Here is a 20,994-nt window from a genome sequence, read left to right as displayed (position 1 = left end):
TTGCCCAGGGCTAAAGCGCGGTCGTACTATCGAAGCAATTTTGACAGCCTTGGGCCGGAGAAGAAAATCGAAGCGGTGGAGATGACATGACATTACCCCTAAACTAATGCTGAACGTCTGCCGGGCGTAAATCTTTGGCAACTTACTGCAGGTGATCTTCCGGCTCCGAGTGGTGCCAAGCTTCATAGTTCGTGCTTGGCATCAGGCCTTCCGTCCGGATTCGGGCCGCGCCCGCCGCATCTTCAGGGCCCGCTTTTTAGCCTGTCACTGAACTGATTCGGGGTCTAACATGTTGCCAATACTCCACAAGACTTACACGACCCACACCGGCGCCAGATGGATGATGAGAATGGACCCTTGGGATGCGGGTGCCGAGCGATTAGGTGCCCCATGCAGTGCGGCTGGCTGTACATGCCCAGGTGCTTTCTTGCCTCGGTGTAGAATGCGGTTGAAGCATCCTGCATCGTCGCTCTTGGTTGCCGTCATTCCTGTGAGTACGTCTTTCGTGGACCGTCGCAGATTTCCCACAGGACTATACTGACTCTTACAAAAGAATGCGTTCGCATAGTCCCAGGATGTTGCTGCGGCTTTTGCTACCCCTTTGGTATCTCCCATCGACAATTGCGATACCCTTCTTCAGTAACAATACTATCCCGTCCAATCTGACCAGTGATTGTACGACGGCCCTTCTTACAGACGTTGAACAATGTCCTCCTACCGTTGCTACCTTTGCTATTGGATATTACTACCCCCAATCCGTGCTGGAAAAAGCATGCACAACCGCCTGCGTTACTGCCCTTCAGCAGTACGAAGCAAGCATTGCCACAGCTTGTACCGGGCAAACTTGGACGGCATACGATGAGATAGACGGTGCACCACTGGACATGATTGCCAATGTTATGCGGTTCAACCACGATCTTGTTTGCCTCAAGGACGAGGGTCGCTGGTGTAATGTAGTTGCGGTTGCTGCAGCCATGCAAGCAGATCCAGGACGTAGGTGAACCGATACTACAATCCCAACATTATGCTAACCAGAACAGAGAGCCCAATAGGCTGGGACACCGAGCCACCAAGCGGCGTGCAAGCCTCCGGACCCTGCGATCTGTGTTTCATCAAAAATCTGCAGAAGCAGGCTGGCAGTCCGTACTACGACGGACCTCAAATTCGAGAGAGTTCCTTGTACGAGTCAAAGACATCAAGCTGTGGTGTGACGGGCTACCCATTGTCTATCTCGTCTTTGCCCTTCCCGCAGTGAGCATACATATATATATGTTCGCAGCTCCACACTAACTCTTTACAGGCTTCCAGTCGCTAGTCCCACACCGACATCGACGGTCTGCAGTGGCAAGAAATACGATATCCAGACCGGCGATGACTGCTACAAGATATCCAAGTCCCAAGGCATAGGGACTGCCTGGCTGCTTTCAGACAATTCTCTCACTGCCTACTGCGCCAATTTTCCACAAAATGGCAAACTGTGCATCAATAACACGTGCAAAGTCTATACAGTACAGCCTGCCGATACCTGCGAGATCATGGCTAGCTCCAATAATATCACCATCGCGCAGTTGAAGGCTTGGAATCCGGTAGGTGCACAGTGCGCAGATCTCGCTTCTTTACCATTATTCTGACACTCTCAGATCATTAACGCTGGCTGTCATAACTTATACAAGATGAACGGGACTTCTATTTGCGTGTCCAATCCTGGCGTAGCATATGTCACGCCCCCAGCTATGCCTCCTCTGGCACCAAGCACAGCCGTCAGCGCAGCACCCGTGCCTACCAATGCGAAGGACGAATCGAACCGACAATGTGGGCAGTGGTACAATGTTGAGGGCGGAGACTATTGCAACCTCGTGACACTGAGGTATGCGATAGCACTGGCTGATTTCGTATTCCTGAACCCATCCATCAACGCGAATTGCACCAATCTGCTGCTAGATATCAGCTATTGTGTAGCGCCAGTAGGAGACAGTGAGTATATTGATACGCTAGATAATCGAAGTTTGCGGCTGACCAGCCAAAGTTAACACCTACTCTGGACGACCTGGCTACCATACTCCCGGTCCTTCGGGAGTACCATGTAAGTACTTCACTTTGCACTTTGTGCGCCGCATACTGATTGTGACTCTCCAGTTACCAAAGTCACGTTTACGCCCACTAAGCCCGCTACGACAACACCCTCGCCCACGCAGCTGAGCCTTGCGCTTGATACAAGAGACGATTGTTACCAGTATTTCGATGCATCACAGATGGAAAGCGACATAACAGGAACTCTTTATCGTCACAAGTGCGATTTGGCTGCAGATGTCTATGGTGTGGAGATGTCCGAACTGCTCACCTGGAACCCCTCACTCGGTAACGATACCGAAGCGCCTACCTGCAGTTTCGAGCCTGGAGTCCGCTATTGTGGAAGGTTCTACTTCGAGCCGCCAAAGGCCGAGCCCGAAGTAGGCCCATCGCTGGAATTTCCGATCAGAGAAGGGTATGATACGAACTGCACTGAGTTCAGGGACGTGTCTAAGGATTTCACTTGCGAGGATGTTCTGGCTTTGTTCGATCTCACCTTGGCTCAATTCTTTAAGATGAATCCGGCTGTAGGCTCAACGTGTGCGAATCTTTGGACCGAAACGGCATATTGCGTCAAGTCGCCCAATGCCCCACCGCCCGCTACGAGCGTTACTTCGGCCTCCGTTGCCCCAAGCAGTACAGTTCCACCGGGACCTGGGGCACCAACGCACACTGGACAGCCTGCAAACTGTGTTCGATGGCACATCGTCGAGAAAGGGGATGATTGCTCGATTCTTGCAAACAAATACTTCATCACCTTGGAGCAATTCTATGCCTGGAATCCCGCCGTGTCGAATGATTGCCGCGACAACTTCTGGCAGGGATCGGCATACTGTGTGGGCACTTCGGATTCGATCAGCGTGAGCAGATCGGCTCCCCCGCCGTCGCCTACTTCCAGCCCTTTCGTCATACCAACGCCAAATCAAGCAAACAACGCGATCAAAGAATGCAACAAGGCTGCTCAGGCGCAGGAAGGAGACTGGTGTGCTGTAAGTCCACGATATCCGGTTCTGCGTCGCTTCTAGACTGACTCTTATCATAGTTGTTTGCTGAACGAAACGGAATCACCGACGCGCAACTATATGCGTGGAATGCAGCCTTGGATAATGGCAATGCTTGTGGCACTTCTTTTTGGAAGGATTACTGGTACTGTGTCGGTGTAGCCGCGTAAACAGACATGTACAAACGCGATGTGCTACACTCGTCTCTTGTAATGTTGTTCTTGGGGCAACGTTGAGCTGTCTGCGCAGACAATGCGCTTCATGGTAGCCAGAGATCATACCCCATTACGCCTTACATATATATCGGAAGGGCTGGTACCGCCAAATAAAGCCTCCCATTTCCATATTTTTATTTCCTCGGACAAGTTGAAAATGACGGTATTGTGTTGGTGTCGGACGATTCTCGTCGGCCATCGCTTGTTCAGTAGTGATTATCGCACTGGACTGTTGTATATGAAGCCCCGTCTTCTTGAAATAGGATACACGTGCCCTGTGACTATCTTTGGAGGCCTACACGTTAGCATCTTTGAAATCACTCGCCGCGCTTGCGCAACATAACCTTGCATCATCATAGCTTGGTGTGATTGCGCTGCAGCGAACGGGCAGACCGTTAGTCTGTTCCAAGGTTCAGAAACCCTGCTAGCGCCTCGGGCCTCCCGCGTACTTATGTACTCAACAGCGTTCCCGCAACAATGGTGCGCTCACTCCCCTACCTCAGTCGCGTCATGGACAAATTACCACAAGAGCTGATCAACCGCATTGTGTATTTCGCAGAGCGGTACCCAGACCAGGAACAGCGGGCTTCCGCGATAGGACAATCTTTCGAGCCCGATGGTTCGCCATCTCAATTTCCTCGCCTCGCGATCCTCAATCGCACTTGGAAGGAAGCAGTTGAGACCATTACATTTCACCGTCTAGGCATCAAAAGCGATGAGCTGGAATCGCTTCAGTCCATCGTAACAGGAAATCGCCGCAACTATCTTTCCTGGATCAGTTTCGAAGCGGAATTGCCAACATATTCGGAAGAAGCATTCGAACACAAGGAGTCACGACTTGATCAACATGCCAACAACGAGGCATTTACAAAAGCTGTAAGCGATCTTTTCACGGTGCTGCGAAGCTGGGAAGACAACGGTGTGAAGAATGGAGTGCGGCTTACCATCGTGGGAGCTACGTCCCCGACCGACGCTCGGGAAGTGGATGAGTTCGAGATTGAGCATGGTCTCAGCAGAGATATTCAATCCGCTCGTTGGGCAGAGTCGTACCTGCGCCTTGTTGAACCCGAAAATCTGCCCACATTGTCTAATCTGCAGCACCTCACTATCGAGCGGACGGGCGTGCGAAACCTTGCGCCAAGCGTTGCACCAGATTTAGCAGTGGCAATGCCAGAGCTCAGGACAGTGGACTGGGAGTTTCCAGACTACGAGGCTGGTTCTGACGCGGGGTCGGATCAGGACTCGTTGGATTCAGACTATGATCCAGAGTGGGAACCGGCGACATCTCCCAAGGCGCGTGGTGAGGCGCGCGCTGAATTTGCTAATAAGCTCTCGCCGACGCATTTCCGCTCACTCCATTCTGCCAACATGGTCTTTGTACACTGCACCCCTTTAGATCAGAGGTATACAGTTCCGAGCATTGTGCCAGAAGGCTACACACACGACCCGTTCAGTTCATCAATCCGAACCTTCTCACAATGTCTTACAACCCTTACCCTGAGTGCGCACGTCGACCCTACGCTATTCTGGCCATCAGACGAAAACGCGACGCCACCGTCTTGGCCACGCTTGAAGTCCTTCGACATCACGTTTGACATGGTCGCTCCATCAGGCAAATGGTACTTCACTGGTGCAACACCGGCCGACGACCCCCACGACGACCCCGTGCGCGGCATTGTTGGGAGTGTCGATACGCGCGAGTTCAGCTGGCATGACTTCCGGCAGCACCCCGACCCAGAAACCTTTGATCCTTTTCTCGGCGCGCTCGCAAAAGCCGTTGATTGCATGCCTGTTCTTGAGTCCTTCATGCTTACGTCTGAGATGACGGGTAAGACGGGGAGACTGCACATTTCGTATCACGCGCCGGGCCAGAAAGCGGAGTGGGGTGATGAAGGACCGGAGGATGAACAGTACAGGAGGATTTACTACGCGTGTGAGACGGGAGTATGGGTACCAGAGCCAAAGACTTCTGAAGGGCTGAAACGCGCAGGGATGCAAAAGTATGGCGGAGAGGCCATCGAGCGATACGTGGGAAGCCAGTACTATTGAATGGGATTAGATTGAATACGCACGAAAGAACATACACCCCATTCAAGTGGGGCATCATACACCTATGTCTACAAAGCCCAATTGTTGAAAAGGCTGAGGAGGCCACATTGCCTTGACAACCCACAGAGTGAAGGTCTTACGGTGATGTAGGCTTCGGGGTAGCTGTTCAACTTTTCTCTTGAACGAGATGTACGTGTGGATGCGGGTATGGATTTGCTATGAGGTGTGGAGTTTATGTCAAGTATATATCTTATTTTCTTTCCCATTCCTTCACATACGACCACAGGTAAAGGAGTACACCGGATCCCGTTTGCTCTCCACACGTTAAACCTTTAACCGGCCGGCTAGTAACTTGATGGGTGACCGCAAGCGAATCCCCGCTGTTGTATGTTTTTGTTCTTTTTTTGCTGAAAATCTGAAATGGCGGCTCTCGAACTCACGGCCCTCTTTTTGCTTCAATGCGGCAGGCGGTATGCGTGGTGGGGAAGATCACGGTCGGTCAGGGCACACTAATAGACTTGCGAGTCGAATAAGTTGCGCAGTTGATTTGAGTTTCTTGTGTACTCTATGATACATGTGAACTAAGGTTGTAACAAAGTCCTAACGATGGGTGTGTAGGGCTCGAATGAACTACATGCGTAAATAGCGCTGTAGGCTACAGCAAATATGGCAGTAGTGAAGAGCTTTGTTGCGATATATGCCCAAGCCAAACGTTGTTTGTTATTGAGGTCGACGTACGCTCGGGCGGCATGTCGTCGCTGTATAGTCGTGGGTTTGAAGACGTCCGCCTTCACGTCCGCACCACCAACGCGCGGGTGTCGTGGAATCGCTAGCTCGTGCTAGAGAAGCAGCTGTCTCGGCTTGGGAGTTTGTGTGGCTATCCAGAGAGTAGCTCTTGCTGCATGTGTCTTCAGGTCTCTCCCTTCTTCTCTCCCTGCGCATCGAAGCCGAGGCCCTCTAGTTGGCGTATGAGCTCGTTGATTTTGATGACCTTCTCGAACTGCTCCGGTAGCAGCTTGTCGCCCTTGTCCTTCTTATCCTTCAAATCCCTGGCCTGCCTCAGCTTCTTGGTGAGCTTCTTCGCTTCCTTTTCCTTCTCAACCTCAGGGTCGACAACCTTCTCAGCCTCGGGCTTCGCGACCTCCTTCTCTTTAATCTCAGCCGGTTTTCCTGCTTCTTTGGGCTCAGCAGAAGCTTCCTTGTCCTCATCTTTCCCATCACCCGCAGCGGCGGCTGCCTTCTTTCTAGCTTCCCTCCGCTTGGCGTTCTTATTCGCAGCTGGACTCGATATGCTAGTGGGCTCCTCACTCTTCACCGACTCGGCACCTGGCACACCCGCCTTTCCTCTGTTGCGGAAGCCCTCAGCAGTGCGATTCTTGTAGAGTTCGACATCTTCGGGTGGGCGGTAGCCTGGGCGGACTCGGATTTCTTTGCGCAGGGTGCCGTCGGGACGGACGGATGCGGGGATATGGCGTTCGCCGGATGCGGAGGTAGTGATGCCGGCTTTGGAGATTGCGGGAGTCTCTACTGAAGGCATTGTGTCGGTCGCGCCTGCGGTGAGGTGGAGTGGAGGTAGGGTGCGCCAGAGGATGTCAGGCAGTCGCAACGGGCCGGAGCACACCAATCGTTCTGGTGAGACCTCGCCAGGTCTTTTCAGGCGTCTGCGAGGAGATTTGAGGAGTTATCGGTGCGTGTCGCAGAGGTTGAGCTGATAGCGGTGGTGGGGTTGGAAACAAAGTTCACGTCAAAGCGGAAGGCACGACGGGCCAATCAGCGCAGCGCAAATCCCCGTGACGCGAGAGCTTGAATCTTGTCGACGAACCTCAGCCTTTGACATCGCCAGTGAAGCACCACCACATCCCTCTCCGCAGTCAACCCAGCCCTCTCGACACCTCCAAAATGTCTGGCGTAAGTGAATTGATCGGATAACGACTTTGAATGTCCGCTAATGGTCCCGCGCAGATGATCGGCACCGTCTACAAGCAAGTCTCTCCGCGCGCACACCTTCGATTGAACGAGACTAACCATCGCCTGCAGCGCGGTCCTCCGCAGCAACACCACCATGTTGTTTGCCGTCTTCGGCTCCGCCTTCGGTCTCCAACTGTAAGCCACGGCATCCGGAAGAGGAACCTGGGGAAAGGAGAGAGGCTGATAACAGTGCAGGGCGTTCGACACAGGCTCAGAAAAGATCTGGGACGGTCTCAACCGCGGCGTACGTCAGACTGTTATCGTGGACATGGCATTCGCTAATACAAGTCACAGCGCCAATGGAAGGACATCAAGCAGCGATACATGGAGGCCGCCGAGGACGACGAGTAGGACTTCAGCCATACCTCAGTTCGAACATGAAATAGACACTTTCTTACGGTTCTTTGGAGCGGACACTGTACATTGTGGTGTATACTACAGCATGCGAAATACCAAGGCGATGCGACCTACATCCCATACATGAAGCCCCATCAACATGATTGCGTTTGATGGTGTGTTATGGAAGTTCTGACTTGTGACAAAAGTTTGGTGCATGTCTCATAGATGATTCTAGTATACAGACAGATTAGGGCTGCATCAAACAGACCAAATGCTGCTACCAGTACATGGAATCCATAATCAGGCTGTCTCGAACAAGGAACAGAATGAACATGTGCAGTGAAAGACTGATGTCTTTCCATGTATCAGCAAGTGACAGAACACTCCAAGACATTGATTGCCTTTGTCGACCCGCGGGGTTTGCAGTCGGCTGCTTGGTGGCGTCGCGCGTGCCTCGGGGGTCCGCGCTGTTCACGAGATGATGCTCGCAATGACATAGTAGCGCGCATCTTACACCTGCACCTGCTGCTTTCTCTGACCACACCGAGCCTTCCACCAACCCAAGACTCACCCCGGTGGCTGGCCCACAAAACCAGCACTTCGTACTACAAACAACCTCACCGTTGGAGTTCCGTTATTCCCTCCGCCCAGCACTCGCGTCCCCCACCATCCCGCCGCGAAAGCTGCACCATGTACATGTCCTTGCACGAGCAAGAACTATGCCGACACCTGCGCGAACTCCCACGACGACACAACTACCGCTTTGAGCTCGCCGCTGACCGAGAGCTGCGCGAGATTCTCTTCCGCTCTCTTGCTGGCCGCCCCGAATTCCTAGCGCACTTCTTCCCCAATGGGCTTCCCACGGATGCGGAGAAGCCTTGGAGTCTGCGCGACGCCCAGGGTGCCGTAGAAGGCGCCGAATACACAGCAGCCGCGAGAGGAAAGCCGTGCGGGCATATATTCAAGAACGGCGAGGCTACATACCGGTGTAAGACATGCAGCGCCGACGACACCTGCGTGCTGTGCGCTCGCTGCTTTGACGCTTCCGACCATGAGGGGCACCAGGTCTTTGTCAGCGTCTCGCCCGGCAACTCTGGCTGCTGCGACTGCGGAGACGACGAGGCTTGGATACGGCCGGTACACTGCAACATCCACTCGATAGACCCTGAGCGCGAGTCCAAGGCTGCAGGCAAGGCGAGAGAGGGTTCTATGCTACCAGACGAACTCGCAGAGACCATTCGCACCACTATTGCACGGACTCTCGACTACCTCATCGACGTCTTCTCCTGCTCCCCGGAGCAACTGCGCCACCCCAAGTCGGAAGAGTCGATCCTCGACGACGAGCGCAAGTCGCGCCTTACCTCACGATGGTACGATCTGGGCGACGAGACAGAGGAATGCGACGAGTTCTGCCTAGTACTGTGGAATGATGAGAAACACACGGTCAACGACGTCAGAGACCAGGTCGCTCGCGCGTGTAAACAGAAGCTGGCGTTCGGCCTGGCAAAGGCCTATGAGATCAACGACGTCGGCCGCAGTGCCATAGTCTACAGGACCGACCTGAAAGACCTCCTTCGCATGGCCAAGATCATCGAGGAGATCAAGCTCACTGTCACCATTCGATCCGCGAGAGACACGTTCCGAGAGCAGATGGGTGGTGTACTCATTGAGTGGATACAGGACATCGCAGGCTGCAGTGTCGGCGAGGACAACCAAATACTTCGCCGCACCGTCTGTGAGGAACTCCTCAAGCCGTGGCGCATTGGCAGCGAAGCGTCAAACCAGAGTATTGGCAAGAACGGTCTGGATGATCACGAGATGGAAGACAAGGAAGCTGAAATGGATGGCTTCTTCAACGGCATGCTATTACAGCGACGAGCTCGTATCATCCGGGTCCAGCGACAGCGAACCACCGATACCAACGATGACACTACAGCCTCTGACGACGACGATGACGACGATGGCGGGCCTGCAGCAGACACCCAAGATGATATGGACATTGACGAGGTCGGCGCTCAGGATAACGATGGCGACGTGGAGATGGAGGCATACGAAAGCGCAGACGAGGCGCTTGAAGTGTCTGAAGCCACAATGGCAGGCTACCCTGCTCCCCCACCACCGCCACCACCACCTGCACACCCGCAGCGTGCTCAACTCGAGCAGAGTGTCACGCCGGCCGAGTCAGATAGTGAGCCTATGGTTGGCGCACCGTCTCTAAGCCATGCCGAGCCGATACTGCCCGTTCCAGAGACACCTCATACCCGGTCACTGCCACTACGGCCAGCGCGGCCAGCCAAATACTGGTTAGAACGGCCTGAAAGCTACGGTAAGAAGCCTGGAACGCCACCTCACGAAGATCTTTGGCAACGCCTGAGGCTTGATCACTTGATATTGTATGATTTGCGCATGTGGAAGCAGTTGCGCATCGGTATCCGCGATGTCTTCATCAGCACCGTCGTCACCATTCCTGAGTTCAAGCGCCTCTTAGGTCTACGCTTTGCTGGCGTCTATACTGCTCTCGCACAACTTTACCTCATTGCCGACCGTGAGCCTGACCACTCCATCATCAACCTTTCTCTGCAGATGTTGACAACTCCGTCTATTACGTCCGAGGTTGTCGAACGTGGCAACTTCCTTACAAATCTCATGGCTATTCTCTACACCTTCTTGACTACCCGTCAGGTCGGCTACCCTTCAAATGTCGACCCCAAAGCAACACTAGCTTTCGAGCAGGGGGCTGTGACTAACCGGCGAATGTATCACTTCTTCCTCGATATGAAGTATCTTTTGGGTTCCGAATTCGTCCAGGAGCGAATTCGCGAAAAGCCGCGGTACCTTTTACAGTTCTTAGACCTCGTAAAGCTTCACCAAGGTATCTGTCCTAATGTTCGCCAAGTGGGCGAGCATCTTGAGTTTGAGTCGGAAGCATGGATCAGCGCTTCTCTCATCACCCGAGAAATCAACAAGTTGTGTAGACACTTCGCCGAATCATTTGCCTGGAGCCGCGGTCAGGACACGTCCAACATCCAGCGTGCTATTCGTGCAGCCGCCAAGGTAGCCATCATCAATTCTCTAGGCGCTGAACGTAGACGCTTTGACCAGACCGAGCTCAAAGAAGAGACCAGGTTCAAGACGTTGGAGGTCTTTGAATTTGACGCCGAACCCTCTACCTTCTATGGGCCATCGTACAAGGTTGTCGATTACGTTGTCGCGACACAGCCCATGAGCTTCCATCACGCACTTCATTACACTCTATCTTGGCTCATTGATCGAGCGCGGAGCATGGATCGGAACGACATCTTGCGCTTGCTTCTATTCTCACCCAGCGAACTGCAGATGGACTTCAACCCGGCGATGGTATCCATTCCTGTGCATCAACCTGAGGAATACCTATTAGCCATGTTCGACTTTCCCCTCCGAGTGTGCTCATGGCTAGCTCAGATGCGTGCAGGCATTTGGGTCAGGAACGGCATCACATTGCGACATCAGATGACGCAGTATCGAAGTGTATCACAGAGAGACGTGTCGCACCAGCGAGATATCTTCCTCCTACAGTCTGCACTCGTTCTTTGCGATCCGTCGGTCTTCCTAGCGTCTATGATTGACCGATTTGGACTAAACGGATGGATGACTGGCAAGTACGAAGCCAGTCACCATGGGTTCGAGGACAGCCAAGCTATTGATGTGGTCGAGGACTTTGTGCATCTGCTCATCATTATTCTCAGCGAGCGCACATCGTTGATACCTGCGGAGGACAACGACGAGTCTCAGTTAGCGTCTATGCGCAAGGACATTGCTCATGTACTGTGCTTCAAGCCACTCTCTTTCTCTGACATGACCGCACGACTGTCAGATCGGATTCAGAATATGGACGAATTCCCCGCTGTCTTGTCTGAAATGACTAGATTCCGAGCTCCAGAGGGATTATCTGATAGCGGGACTTTCGAATTGAAGGAGGAGTACATCGATTTGGTAGATCCTTACCTTCATCAGTACAACCGCAACCAGAGAGAGGAAGCAGAGAACACATACAAGGCCTACATGGCCAAGAAGACTGGAAAACAAGCTAGCGACATCGTCTATGAGCCGAAGCTCCGCCCGATTCCTTCCGGTCTGTTCCAAGACCTGTCGGCATTCACCAGAACACCATTGTTTACGCAGATCATATACTACCTACTGGCATATGGGTTGAGGGCAGGATCGGCCACACCGAGCATACCAGCCACTCGCGTTGAAACATACATCCAGTTTGTCTTACAGCTCCTCCTTGTTGCTATCCTCGAGGACAAGAGTGGAGAGCATGGTTGGTCCGAGAAGATGCCCGACTCTTTTGTCACGTCAGTGTTGACCAAGAACGCAAATGTGGGCGTCAAAGACCACCCCACTGTTCTATCGATCCTGAAGACCCTGCAAGACAACGAAGCCTTCAAGGCATGCGAGCCGAAGATAAGCCTGATTCTTCATAGGCTCAAGCAACGCCAACAAGAATCTTTCATCATTGCAGCGGCAGCAATCAACATGCCAGCCGACAGGATGGATACTGCCTCACCCGCACCTCAGGACAAGGAACACAAAGAGCTCAAGAAGAAGCAAGCACTTGACCGACAGGCGAAAGTTATGGCAGCTTTCAAAGAGCAACAGGGCAAGTTCTTGGCCAACCAGGAGTTCGACTGGGGTGAAGATGATTTTAGCGACTTGGAAGATGAGACCGGGGGGCTCGTTGAGCAAGAGAAGACCCTGAAATACCCCTCCGGTACATGCATCTTGTGTCAGGAAGACTGCAACGAGCAGAGACTCTATGGTTCTTTTGGATATATTTCTGAGAGCAGAATCATGCGGCAAACTCCTCTTGAGGATGAAGAGTGGGTGGACGAAGTTGTGCAGACGCCGGCCAGTCTCGATCGATCTGCTGAGGACCTGCGCCCATTCGGCGTGGCCGGCAAGAACCGGCGTACGGTAGAGAAGGTCACTGCTTCAGGTGAGCGCGTTACCAGCGAAAGACAAGAACTAGGAAAAGGATTCCCTCCTCTTTCGGTCACACCTGGTCCAGTCACTACTGGTTGCGGACACATCATGCATTTTGCATGCTTTGAGGTATACCTGAATGCTACGCAGAGACGTCATGTCAGCCAGATTGCGCGCAATCACCCCGAGCGGCCTGAGCTAAAGGAGTTTATGTGTCCCCTGTGCAAGGCCCTTGGAAACATCTTTTTGCCAATCATCTGGAAAGCAAAGAAGGTGTCTAGCACGGGCGTCCTTGAGACGGAGGAGCCATTCGATACCTGGCTGGAATCACAACTGGTTGCAACCCACAAGAGTCTGGAGAAGGGTCTGAAGGTTCCAGCAGACTTGTCGCACGATCAAAAGATGCTGTATGAATACGCAGAACGGGACTTCATCCAGCCAATATCGAGTCGTTTGCCTGATCTGCTGAAGCCACCGCTACCTTCGACTGGCCTTGCTCTGTCACAATCAGGACAACTTGCACCTCGGTTCCAGGTCCCAGCGTTCCTGGGTGTGCAGCCTCCTGAGGCCGCTGAAGCTGGCTTAGGATCTTCTCAGAGCAGTCCAGCTCTCACACAGGATGTTCCAATGGGAGAACTGATCAAGATCTACCATAGACTGAGAGAGACCTTGAAAGTCAACAACGTTCACTCCTCGTTCGCATATCCGCATACACCCGCGGTTACAAACGACTTCACGCATACCGACGCGCTTGCACAAGCTCTTGGGTATTCTATCGCCGCCGCCGAGATTGCTCAGCGAGGCGTGCAGTCCGAATCGGTGCGTGGGACGTTGATCGACAAGATCTCTCCGCAAGCGATCACCCATCTCCGGGTGTTCTCTGAGACTGTCTCGTCGTACATCGCCATCGGAAGCCTTCGTGGTCAGGGGCCGACAAAGACCACGGATGAGTTTTCAGAGAATCAGCGTCGCCAATTCCGCCAGCTGTTGGTCGGACATCCAGGCATCTCTGACCCAGATGTACTGAGTTTCGATCTTAAGAGCATCGCACCGCTACTATGCCAAGATCCGTTCATCTTTCTCTCAGAGTGCGCGGTAGGCGTCGTGCCGGCAACCAATCTCGACATTCACCACATAATGCGACTCTGTTACCTTGCCGAGATCGTCCGGGTAGTCTTTGTTTTCGCACTAGGTGTGAAGAACCAGACGGCTGAGGAGATGGCACTGCATCCAGAACCCTTCGTGTCGTCCCCTGAGCAGTTTATCAGTGAGGAAAAAGTCAGTAATGGGTTCATGTCGTCGCCTGACCAGATGAACAACCTGCTCTTCTTTGTCTGTGTCGTTTTCAACGTCGTCAACACAGGCGACTCACCCGCCTCGCTGGACACAGATAACATGTCCGTTCCATCACAGTTCAAGGAGCCCAACTTCCTCGGCTTCATACAAACCATGGTTTCAACCTACGCTCTGCCTTTCGTCCGTAAAGCGGCTATCCTCATGCACGTGCGCTACGGCATCGACCTCCCACTTGTCCCCGCCGAACGCGCAGACGAGCCCGAACTCGCACGTCTTTCCTCCATCCTCCGATTACCGTCCCTCGACGAGATATTTGCCTCCTTCGCCAGCGGTACATCAGCAGCCCACACAACGCGCTCCATCGTAGGAGGTTGGCTCCGCCATCTCCTCTGGGCCCAAGCCGGCAACAACCCGCTCAAGCCCGTAGTCTCCCTCTCCCATCCCGCCATCTTCGAACTCGTCGGCCTACCCAAGAACTACGACACCCTAACGGACGAAGCGATACGCCGCCGCTGCCCCACAACCGGCAAAGAACTGACAGATCCCGCGCTCTGCCTGTTCTGTGGCGAGATCATGTGCAGCCAAGCCGTATGCTGCATGACGAATAAGAACCGTGGAGGCTGTAATCAGCATCTAGCAAAGTACGTTCTCCCCTCACATGCCTTACACCCTCCAAGAACTCATACTAACACATCAACCCCACAGATGCGGCGGCCAAATCGGCCTCTTCATACACATCCGCAAATGCATGATTCTCTTCCTCAATCTCGACCACGGGACCTGGCACGTCGCGCCTTACCTCGACAAGCACGGTGAAGTCGACCCCGCGCTGCGCCGTCACCACCAGCTTTTCCTAAACCAGAAGCGGTATGATGCGTTGCTGAGGAAGGTTTGGCTGGAAGGCGGAGTGCAGAGTCTTATCGCGAGGAGGCTGGAGGGCGATGTTAACAACGGGGGGTGGGAGAGTTTGTAGATTTCGGGGTTTCATTGTTATGATTGTACAAGTGTAGCGTTTGTAGTAGGCGTTTTGCAATTGATTATATTGTATGTGGCATGCCTTGAAGATGAATGCTGTTGTCACGTTGAATGGTGTTCATGTAAAACACACCTCATACTTCCCGAGAGCAAACTGAGCTTTTGTGTTTGAGTGAAGATACATCGTGTTGTAAATGATGGGGCACCCACGTTATCGAATCGACCAAGAATTTGTCCAAAAATATAAAGCGGTGATTCAGCCCTCGGAGTTATTCGAGGACTTCGACGATCGCAACGCGTTACATGCCTGTCGTCATCACAATAGTCCCAGCCAGCTGACAGCCATTGGCGGGATGACCATATTCATCCTGGGCTGCACGAGCATACAGCTTACCTTCGACTTCTTGTATATGTTCATTTCCAAGAAGTCCGCCTTTTTATGTTGCCAGTTCATCAGTTCATCGTGGGAGGTACGTCGAACCAGTATACCCTCCGGGAGTTCGCGTTTTACCAATTCCTAATACCAGTTCTCCGTGCAAATCTTATCGATGTCTTCCGCGCGTAGATACCGGAGGTGGTCTTGTGTGCCGTACGTCATGTTCAGTTCGTCGTCGGTGGAGAGGTCGGTGGGAAGCACGATCGCGGGGGCTGGGATTTAAGTCCAACTGAACCAGGCATAGAACTTTATGCGAATTAGTATTCGTCGCAGTTGCCACAGTGTTTACTTACTGCTTCTTTGTTGCTGTAAAGCGTGCTTGCGAGTACGTTTCCGGGTCCGTCCAGCCGTTGGATCAGCCTGTATCGAAGCGCAGAAGTGTCATACACCAACTTCGCACACCATTGTCTTGCGCAAGAGCTTGTCTGCTCATGAAGTTTTCTCGATCCAGGAAGTCGGCTTCGGGAAGCGGTTACCCAAAAGCGGCAGCTGCTGGTTTGTTACATGCTGATTGTTAGTCATTGGTCGCTCCGCCGAAATTCACACCTAACGACATGGAGGCTTTCTGAACAAAGAGACAGTGACGTCGGTCTTTTCATCGCGTTGTGGCCAAATTGATGGTGTCGCTCGTGCGTTGGTGATGTCGTTATTTAAGGATTGAGCCAGAAGACGCGTCGACCCGTGGACGCGTCAGAGCTCCCGAGGTCCGCGCGCCAAGACTACCTAGCCTGCTTCCAAACACCTGACAGCTGCGCCAGCTTGGGGTACATTCGTTAACATGGCACTCCTGCAAGAATACGCATTTCGCATGAATTAACTAGATAGTTTCACCATCGCAAGCGCACACTCTGTATTGCGATTAGCAGACAACGGAGCCCAGCCTGGACAGCAAGCCACAGCGCGCAGAGAGAAGCTCGACCGCATGAACAACCTTTAGGTAAACGATTAAGTTTGATAGATGTTCATCTACAGAGCTTGAGAAAAGGAAACTAGACTTGGAAACAGCGAAACCTCAGTCTTCGCCTACTCATCCCAGTTATGATAGGCAACGGGTGAGATATCTTGTCCACCATACGCGGTACCACCAAAGTCGAGGTAGCCCTGCGCCCCCGAATAAGGAATGCGCGCGATATCCTCGTAATCGCCCATAACCCACACACTCTGCATACCCATGATCATATGCTGCAGCACATGACAATGCAGCATCCAGCAGCCCGGGTCCAACACCCTAAGTCTCCAGCAGCGCCATCCACCTTCCTCTCCCGCAGTACCCTTGGTACGGTAGCGGTACAGGTTCGTAGTGTCGCGCCTGACGGGGTTGTAGTTCTCGAGCTTCTTTTCGTTCTCAAAAGGATCGAAAGTGCCGTTTCCGCTGCCGCAGTCGTAGAAATGCGCGCCGTGGAGATGGAAAGGGTGGTAGTCGAAGCCACCGTTGTTGTCGACGAGAGAGCCGGTGTTCTCCAAGATGATTTCGATGACTTCGCCGAGTTTGGCGGGCCAGGTTAGCGTGTATGGGTCCCAGCCGCCGTTGGCCATGGCGGCGGTGTAGTTCGGCATAGCTGCAGGGCCGTTCTTGTAGATGTCGACGAGGTAGGGCGGGCTGTTGGCGGTGGTCTCTTCGGTCCAGTTTAGGCCATCAAGTTGCCAGATTGTGGTGGATTGCTTGAGTTGCACGTTGTTGATGTGAACGCGGCGGGTTATCTCGGAGGCTTTGGGGAAGTTGTTAGGGACGAGGGGCTCGAGAGCGTACTCGAGGAAGTCGTAGGTGGCGTTGGTGAAGGTTAGAGGGGCGACCGTGGGTGCGGTGGTGGTCTTGGGTCCTGAGCTTGGGTAGCGCAGGATACCGAAGCCGGTGTAGATTGCAGGCCGGTCTTTGGTCTCCCATTGCATGATGTATTCGGTTTGGTTGCCGAGCTCCTCTACTGTCTTTGTGCTGAAGAGGGCGTCGAAACGTTGGCCGGATGAAAGCATCATGTGGTCTGTAGTGTGGGGTTGCGTGTAGCCACCATCGGCTTCGATGACGTCGAACTTGGAATGGCCCTCGATACCGAACGATACCATCGATATGGCTGTTGCACCTACAAAGCGCATGCGGTAGGTCTTGCCCGGTTCGACTTCGATAACTGGTAGCTCACAGGTGCCCTCGCCAGCAGTTTCACCAATGGCAACACCGACACCATTTAGAAGCACTGCGTTGACCTCACCAGTCCACTTGAATGGCGTCGCAACGAGACCATCTTCCATTACCTCATCAGTCTTATTGTAGTAGTCTTGGAGGAAGACGATGCGCTCTTCATCGTACTCAAACGGAGGAGGACCAAAGTCTTCGATGATGAGCGGCCCTGCTGCAGAGATGGCCTGGAAGCCGATGTGAGAGTGGTAGAAGTAGGTTCCGGCATCCTCAACTTCAGGATGAATCTCATAGTCGAAGCATCTGTGAGGTGCGATCGGCCATTGGCTGACGGGTGAGCCATCACTGAAAGGTGCAGTACGTTGACTGAGGCCATGCCAATGCTGGTGCGCGTTAGTCATATGTTTGTGCCATAGTCTAGTTTCTCCATACCATTGTTGTGTTGTACTCTTCCATGTCATTGCAGACTCGCACCCAACTCGTCTTCCCGGCTGGGAGACGTAGTTCGGGTCCAGGGGATGTACCGTTTACCAACGCAGACATGCGAGTCTGGCATGCTACAGTGTGGTTCTCGTATGTAACCGAAAGGTAGAAGTCCGGGGTGAACCCTCCATCATGAGTGTGGAGACAGGAGTCGTTGTTTCCTGTGGGGTAAGAACCGTTCGTTCCTGTCGGGTAGGGTGCATTCGACTCTTCGCCCACGACTGAACGCGCCGCTCCCAGAAGCAAACCAAAGACCAAAGGGGTGAGCATCTTGGACGAGATGCGATGAACTGAAGTGAGGTATCGAGTAAGCACTGCCCAGCCTTATAAGCAGACCTCCTAATATAAGACGTCAAGGTGGCGCGCTTCCTCTGGCGGTGCACAATCTGACACACCTAGTTTACCATCTACGAACCGTGATCTACGTCAGCATCGCTGACGGCAGGGTTAGACCCGTGAGGGCCGGTAGTAAAGCCCAACACTTCCTGGAGAAGGCCCGAGATCTCGCCGAACGCGAAAGCGTATTGTCTAGATGGCAATTAGTCTGCGACCCTGCGTCCGTCCACAACATCGCGAAACATATTCTTCATGTTCAGCAGAGCGTCAGTACGTTGTATACAAGAATACCTGCGGCTGTCAAAATAGAGTTGCCATCGTCGCGTGGAGTTTAGGTTTCCTGCTAATGTACCGTAAGCCCCCTATCAGACTTGGGTGCGGACCGAATGGCGGTTTTTACTCGCCATTGCAATTACCGGATCGTCCGGGAGGTACTGTAGAACAGATGGAAGTCGACTAGAAGCACAGAAGTAATGAATAGCCTGAATGGCGATGAAGACAGTCTCGCCGGGCCCCTGATCATCAAACCTTGAGAAGCACCGACTATAAGTACAACTTTGTACCATCTGCAGCCTTACCCAACGGCAGTTCTCCCTCTATATATACATCGGCCCTCCTCTTCTGAAACCGCGTCGCATCGTAAACGTCATCGATATCATGTTCGCCCAATTCGTCTTACCGTTCCTCGCGATGCAGATGCTCGCATCAGCAACTCCGCATCAACACCGAAGGGCCAACGGCGTCGAGATTACGAGTCTGACAAAAAATGTCACATCGACTAGCGGAATCGGCAATGTCGCTGCGGCGGGTAACCTTTCACCATTCGGCGACATTGGTGTAGGCTGCGGCATCAACTGGCAAGCCGATGTGTCGTACGGAGGTATGTATTTCAATTACTATGCTGCCGGCTTTGACTAACGCACGCGAAACAGGCGGACTTCAGGCTGGATCCAGCGACTTTGGTCTGGGAAGCGGCTTCAACATGACCCCGGAAGCCATCATTATCGGCGCTGGAATCGGCATGAATGCGGCGAATGCGAGCGCGAACATCCAGTTTCATGGGTCGAAGAACGGAAGCGTCGAGCTAGTTTTCGAGAGTTCCGCACCGATCGTGTGCACGCCAGGGCTCAAGGATGGAAAGTCGACGGTTTCATGCAAGACAGTGTCTGTATAGATGGTGGCAAACTAGGAAATTTCGATCGATACCAGATGCACCGTGTGGAGTATACGAAGTAGTTGGGAGGGACGAGGAGTGGGAAGAGAAAGAGCTGAGAGGAAATGGCCCGTGCGACTAGCGTTGCGCGAGGGCTACGGGGAAGCTCATCTACGTCTTCAGCCCCAGAAATATTCTGGATCTTGATATCAATCTAATCAACTACTTAAGACGGTGCATGTCTTTCTATATACGCCGTCAGACATTTGAACCTCCCGCGACCCCCATACTTTCTACGTGTCCTGACCCGATCGATGCGATTGATTGCCCCATCTTCATGTACAGTGTCCTCGATCGCGCTTTCAGCCGGAACCTGTGCTGTGCTTCTTGAGGATGAAGCCGAAGTAGTGGAAGGTTCCCACTCCTCCACCCAGGACTTCCATGTCAAGATCCCACTCATCATGCGAATTAAGAATTGGCTTGACGAAGTGGGGCTGACGGTATGTGACGTAAAGAAAGACGCCGTCATCTTTCAAGACCCTCCAGACCTGTTTGTAGTTAGCAGTTATTCGAATAGACATGTCTGCACTTCTTTTCTTTACTCACTTCTCTGAGATACATTCTGCTGTTCTCGAGGACCTCTTTGGGTGGACTCCATGGGCTGCCGTAGGACATACAATCTAGTGTGCATTTGTCAAAGACAACATCTACGGAGTTGCACGCGATTCCGTTCATGTTTCGCACGTCGCCGACTTGCCATGCTACTTGGGGCTTATCGGCATGTCGAGACTTCATCAGATTGGCTACTACTGTAGAGAAATTGATGCAGAGTTGATTCCTATATCCCCGGTCTAGAAGGTCGTATGGCACACTCTGGTGATATGTCAGTTTGTTACTCTCAAGGAACGCAGGTAAAGCCAAAGATATGTAGAGCTTTTCAATTGAAGATAGCAACGAGACAAGCTTGTGGAGAAGGGAAAAGCTGCTTACACTATTCCCGCTTCCCAAATGCAGAATCCTCGTATCCTTCGACTTGTTTCGGAAGAGATGATTCTGGAAGAATGACTCCAGCTGACTAAAACTGCGATGCCATTCATGCGTCGGTTTGTCCCCAGTTGCTGTCGCATACTGCTCGTCCCAGTAATTCGAGTAACTAAGGGCCTGCTCTGTGTCCTGGTGCGATAGCATGGCGTCGGTCTGTAATATCTTGGTTCGAGGTTTGGTTTTTGATTATTGGGCCAAGGAGTGATATCGAGGCACGTACTTGGGTGAGGATGTTGGAAGAGTGCAATATCCGTGAAATAGACCCCCCATGACTCTCTGCTTCCTACACTCATGCAGCGCGAGTCTTCTTCCATGACTCTGCGAGTCTTCAGAGCACCCCGACTTCATAGTAGATTTTGAGTAGACGCGATGACAACTTGGAGATCCGTGCCTTTGGCTGCGACTCACAGCGTGACATCGAGACCGCGATAGTCACTCTGAAGAATTCTGACCAACAATAGCTCTACAGAAATCGCAAGTCTAAGTATGACCAAGTTGGTAAGGGCAAGACTTTCGGAAAGTATTGTCGAGCT

General features: G+C 52.8%; 7 protein-coding genes across 7 annotated transcripts; 4 read left to right on the top strand and 3 right to left on the bottom strand.

The window, feature by feature from the left end:
- Positions 1-1,733: 1,733 nt before the first annotated feature.
- On the top strand, positions 1,734-3,095 carry J4E90_004791 (uncharacterized protein; the record flags this gene model as incomplete). The annotated part of the gene is made up of 3 exons (XM_051434354.1): positions 1,734-1,974; positions 2,021-2,083; positions 2,137-3,095. The coding sequence occupies 3 exons, from the start codon at positions 1,734-1,736 to the stop codon at positions 3,093-3,095; spliced, it is 1,263 nt and encodes a 420-aa protein (XP_051291610.1).
- A 668-nt stretch (positions 3,096-3,763) lies between these two features.
- On the top strand, positions 3,764-5,335 carry J4E90_004790 (uncharacterized protein; the record flags this gene model as incomplete). Its single annotated transcript, XM_051434353.1, has 1 exon — positions 3,764-5,335. One exon carries the CDS (start codon positions 3,764-3,766, stop codon positions 5,333-5,335), a length of 1,572 nt encoding a protein of 523 aa, XP_051291609.1.
- Positions 5,336-6,245: 910 nt separating this feature from the next.
- On the bottom strand, positions 6,246-6,872 carry J4E90_004789 (uncharacterized protein; the record flags this gene model as incomplete). Its single annotated transcript, XM_051434352.1, has 1 exon — positions 6,246-6,872. One exon carries the CDS (start codon positions 6,870-6,872, stop codon positions 6,246-6,248), a length of 627 nt encoding a protein of 208 aa, XP_051291608.1.
- A 1,460-nt stretch (positions 6,873-8,332) lies between these two features.
- On the top strand, positions 8,333-14,876 carry J4E90_004788 (uncharacterized protein; the record flags this gene model as incomplete). Its single annotated transcript, XM_051434351.1, has 2 exons — positions 8,333-14,544; positions 14,609-14,876. The coding sequence occupies 2 exons, from the start codon at positions 8,333-8,335 to the stop codon at positions 14,874-14,876; spliced, it is 6,480 nt and encodes a 2,159-aa protein (XP_051291607.1).
- A 1,461-nt stretch (positions 14,877-16,337) lies between these two features.
- On the bottom strand, positions 16,338-17,901 carry J4E90_004787 (uncharacterized protein; the record flags this gene model as incomplete). Its single annotated transcript, XM_051434350.1, has 2 exons — positions 16,338-17,828; positions 17,878-17,901. 2 exons carry the CDS (start codon positions 17,899-17,901, stop codon positions 16,338-16,340), a joined length of 1,515 nt encoding a protein of 504 aa, XP_051291606.1.
- Positions 17,902-18,921: 1,020 nt separating this feature from the next.
- Positions 18,922-19,438, top strand: J4E90_004786 (uncharacterized protein; the record flags this gene model as incomplete). Its single annotated transcript, XM_051434349.1, has 2 exons — positions 18,922-19,144; positions 19,197-19,438. 2 exons carry the CDS (start codon positions 18,922-18,924, stop codon positions 19,436-19,438), a joined length of 465 nt encoding a protein of 154 aa, XP_051291605.1.
- A 341-nt stretch (positions 19,439-19,779) lies between these two features.
- On the bottom strand, positions 19,780-20,605 carry J4E90_004785 (uncharacterized protein; the record flags this gene model as incomplete). Its single annotated transcript, XM_051434348.1, has 2 exons — positions 19,780-19,965; positions 20,024-20,605. 2 exons carry the CDS (start codon positions 20,603-20,605, stop codon positions 19,780-19,782), a joined length of 768 nt encoding a protein of 255 aa, XP_051291604.1.
- Positions 20,606-20,994: the final 389 nt, after the last annotated feature.

The sequence above is a fragment of the Alternaria incomplexa genome (genome assembly GCF_024043165.1).
Source record: "Alternaria incomplexa strain BMP 0042 chromosome Unknown scaffold_6, whole genome shotgun sequence".
NCBI classification, from domain to species: Eukaryota; Fungi; Ascomycota; class Dothideomycetes; order Pleosporales; family Pleosporaceae; genus Alternaria; species Alternaria incomplexa.
The sequence above is the reverse complement of the archived record's forward strand: the minus strand, read 5'-3'. Positions and strand labels throughout refer to the sequence as shown.